The sequence below is a fragment of the Gavialis gangeticus genome, unplaced genomic scaffold (genome assembly GCF_001723915.1).
Source record: "Gavialis gangeticus isolate Ggan-Ray unplaced genomic scaffold, GavGan_comp1, whole genome shotgun sequence".
Taxonomy (NCBI): Eukaryota; Metazoa; Chordata; order Crocodylia; family Gavialidae; genus Gavialis; species Gavialis gangeticus.
The window spans coordinates 95,491,010-95,494,184 of NW_017729024.1; the positions used below are offsets into that span (position 1 = coordinate 95,491,010).

General features: G+C 63.1%; 1 protein-coding gene across 6 annotated transcripts in view; it reads right to left on the reverse strand.

Annotated features, from left to right (window-relative positions):
* Positions 1 to 1,859, reverse strand: part of LOC109297570 (transducin-like enhancer protein 4) — a 149,802-nt gene extending 147,943 nt beyond the window's left edge. For 3 of the 6 annotated variants that reach the window (XM_019517418.1, XM_019517415.1, XM_019517414.1), the window contains exon 1: positions 1,080 to 1,859. In XM_019517418.1, the coding sequence (XP_019372963.1) occupies positions 1,080 to 1,124 (45 nt within the window). In that variant the 5' untranslated portion in view covers positions 1,125 to 1,859. The remainder of the gene's footprint in view (positions 1 to 1,079) is intronic. The other 3 variants (XM_019517419.1, XM_019517417.1, XM_019517416.1) reach the window with 1 other exon arrangement.
* Positions 1,860 to 3,175: the final 1,316 nt, after the last annotated feature.

Sequence of the window (3,175 nt, forward strand, 5' to 3'; positions counted from 1 at the left end):
ACCCCAAGCAGTGTGTGCATGGGGGGTTGGGGTCACCCGCACAGCATTACAGAATCAGGATATTACAACTCACCTACTTTTGCGCACACCCCCCCCCGCCAACAAATATGCCCCCAGCAATGTGTAGGGGGGTTCAGTCACCCACATTATTAATGGAAGCAGACTATTAAGCCTCCCCTACTTTCTTGCACAGATGCATACACACACACACACACACACACTCCCTCCAAGCATTGTGTACAATGGGGGGGGGCCGTTATCCACAGTATTAAGGAAGCAGGTTACTAAAACTCACCTACCCCCCCCCAGCAATGTGTGCGTGGGGGGGGGGGGCTGACCACCCACAGCATTAAGCAAGCAGGCTATTAAGCCTCCCCCTACTTCCCCCAACAGACAAACACATGCCCCAAGCAATGTGTGTGTGGGGGGGGGGGCTGGGTCTTAAGGAATTAGGCATTAAGGAATCAAACTCACTTACTTTCCCCCACACAGACACCCCCTTCCCCCCCCATCAGGGTCCCCTCTTTCAAACCCAAGAGTCCCTTCTTTCTTTACACCCCCCCAGCTCTATCTATCACCCCTGTAAGCCAAGGGAAGGAGACAGAGTCGTGTGTGGATCCCACCCCCGCCGGCACAGCCCGGGGCAGTGGGAGGGGGGCCGGGACCCCGGGATGAACACACACACGCACTGGAGCCCGGGTCCCCGCCGAGCCAGGACCGGGCTGCGGCGATAAGAAAGCAGCTGAAGGCGCTGCCAGCCTCGCTCCCTCTTTCGCTCTGTAGTTTGCCTCGGAAGCTGGAAAAGACGGGAGCGATCGCAAGGGCCGGCAGCAAAACCCCCGCACCGGAGAGCCAGGAAAGCCAAAGACAACAATAAGAAAATGGCTACAACCCAATTGCCCCCCCCCCCCCTTCACCCTGCTTTTCGTTTCCCGTCCGCGCCCGGCAGAGGAGGCCGGAGGGCGGCCGCGAGGCTCCCCCGCCCTGGCCCCCCGCGTCCCCCCAGCCTGGCAGGCGAAGGCGAGGCCGGGGCCGGCGGCAAGTGTCAAGCCCTCGCCTCGCCGCGCGTCACCACTCACCGGGTGCCGGGTCTGAGGATACATCTTGCTCAGATCGCGAATCATCCAAGCCGCTTTACTGGGCGCTTCTGGCCGGAGCAGCGCGGTTCATAGGGTTGAGCGGCAACAATGCGAAGAGGGGCGGAGGAGGAGGAGGAGAGGGGGGGAGGAGGAAGGGGCTGCCCGGCGCTGGTGCTCGGAGGAGCGTCTCCGGCGGTCCCCGGCCCCCCCGCCCGCGCGGGCACACGGGGGGAGGGAGAGGCGGCGGAGGCGTGCCCGGCCCCGGGGGGCCGCTGCCACATCCCACGGGGGCCGGCGGGCGCGTCCTCCGGCCCCGCGGCGGTCCCGGCGTTTCCTCGTCCACAGCCCCGGGCTGCTGGGGGGCGGGTGAGGGTTCCCCGCTCCGCAACAACTCCGCTCCCCGCGGCTGCAAACTTTTCCGGTGCTCCCCAGCAGCCGGGCGAAGCGGCGCCCACAAAAATAAGAAGGCAAAAACAACAGAAATAATCAATCAAAGCCGCTGCTCGTCTTTTAGGATTCAAGAAGCACAGGAATCGCTCCGGGCGGCGGGGTGCGGGTCCCCCCTCCCGCCCCGCGCTCTCTCTGTCCTCGCAGGTTCAAATGCTGCGTCCCCGCGGCGCCTGCCCCCCGGGCCGATGCGAGCCCCGGGGCTGTGCTTGTTTGGGGGTCGGCGAGCTCCCCCACAACTCTTGCGAGGAGCCGCGCGGCACAAGCCCAGCGCCGCCGCGAGCAGCGCTCCCACCACGCTCTGCCGAGGCGCGGCGACTTCTTTGCCCAAATGTAGCGACCGCCGAGGTGTTTGCATGCTGATACATATTCAGAGCGGCCGGGCCGCGGGGCAGGCTGGGAGCTGTAGTTTCCCCCCCGCGGCGGGGCCCGGCTGTCAGGCGGCACAGCCCTACAGCTCCCGGCAGGCCGCGCGCGCGCCCTCCTCGCGCCCCCTCCCTCCTCCGGCTTCTACTCCGCCCCTCAAAGGGCGTCGTCGGCGACCAATCAGCGGCGGCGGCACATTAATCGCCGTTCTGTATTAATGCCCATCATTTCGCCGCTGACAAATGGGCAGAGAGGTAGGGGAAAAAGGAAGGGCGGAGGGGGAGGTGGCTCGGCGCTAAGCCCCCACGTGGGGCTCCGACGCGACAGCGGGGGGCGGCCAATGAGAGGCCGCGAGAGGCTGGGCCGCGCCCCCGTCACCGCCCACCTTTCGCTCTGCCTGAGGTGGAGCTTTGAGATCGCTGAAGTTCCAGAGCGCCAGCGTTCGAACAGGGGAAACATTTGTTCAGCTGTCAATCAAAGTAACGTGGGGTGGCGGCTGCTGCTGTCGCTGCTGCTGCTGCTGCACCGCCGCTGCATCTAGTGTGCGGGGTGGTGGCACAACAAGGGGAGGGTGGGGGCGACGGGAGGACGCACCCCCCCCACTCCGTGCCACTCCGTGCCGCCGCCTCACCCACCCCGGGAGGAAGGCGGACTAATTAGGGGGCAATGTCTCCTTAAAGAGACAAGCTCGGCCTTGTGTAACGTGCCGAAACCCCTGTTGAGACAAGAGAGGGAGGATCACGCTGATCCCACTTCTTTCAGTTCACATCAATTTTACGCGCCACTGGAGCTGGCATAATTTTCATGTGAACGGGGCTGAAGCTCTTGCGCTTACTTGGAGCGAGCTGGGCAAGGAGCGGGGGGGCAGCCTGGTCGCTCCCTTGTGGCTTTAATGTATAGCCACTTACACACACACACGCACGCGTGCACATACACACATGCACGCTGGTACATACACACAACAGGACTCCAGTGGCCCCACACACACATGCACACACTCATGTACACACGTACACGCACATACACACATGCACGCACAGACATGCGCACACAGGTACATACACAGTAGGACCCCAGTGACCACCCACACACATACACATGCATGTACACATGTACATGCACATGCATACATACACATGCATGTAGACACACGCACACACACATGCATGCCCACGCACACACCTTCAGCTGAGGGATCTAGTAAGGTTCCCTCCCCACCCCATCAGTCAACATGGCAAAGGGGAGGGGCAAGGGCTGCAGCGCATGAGCACACACACACACAC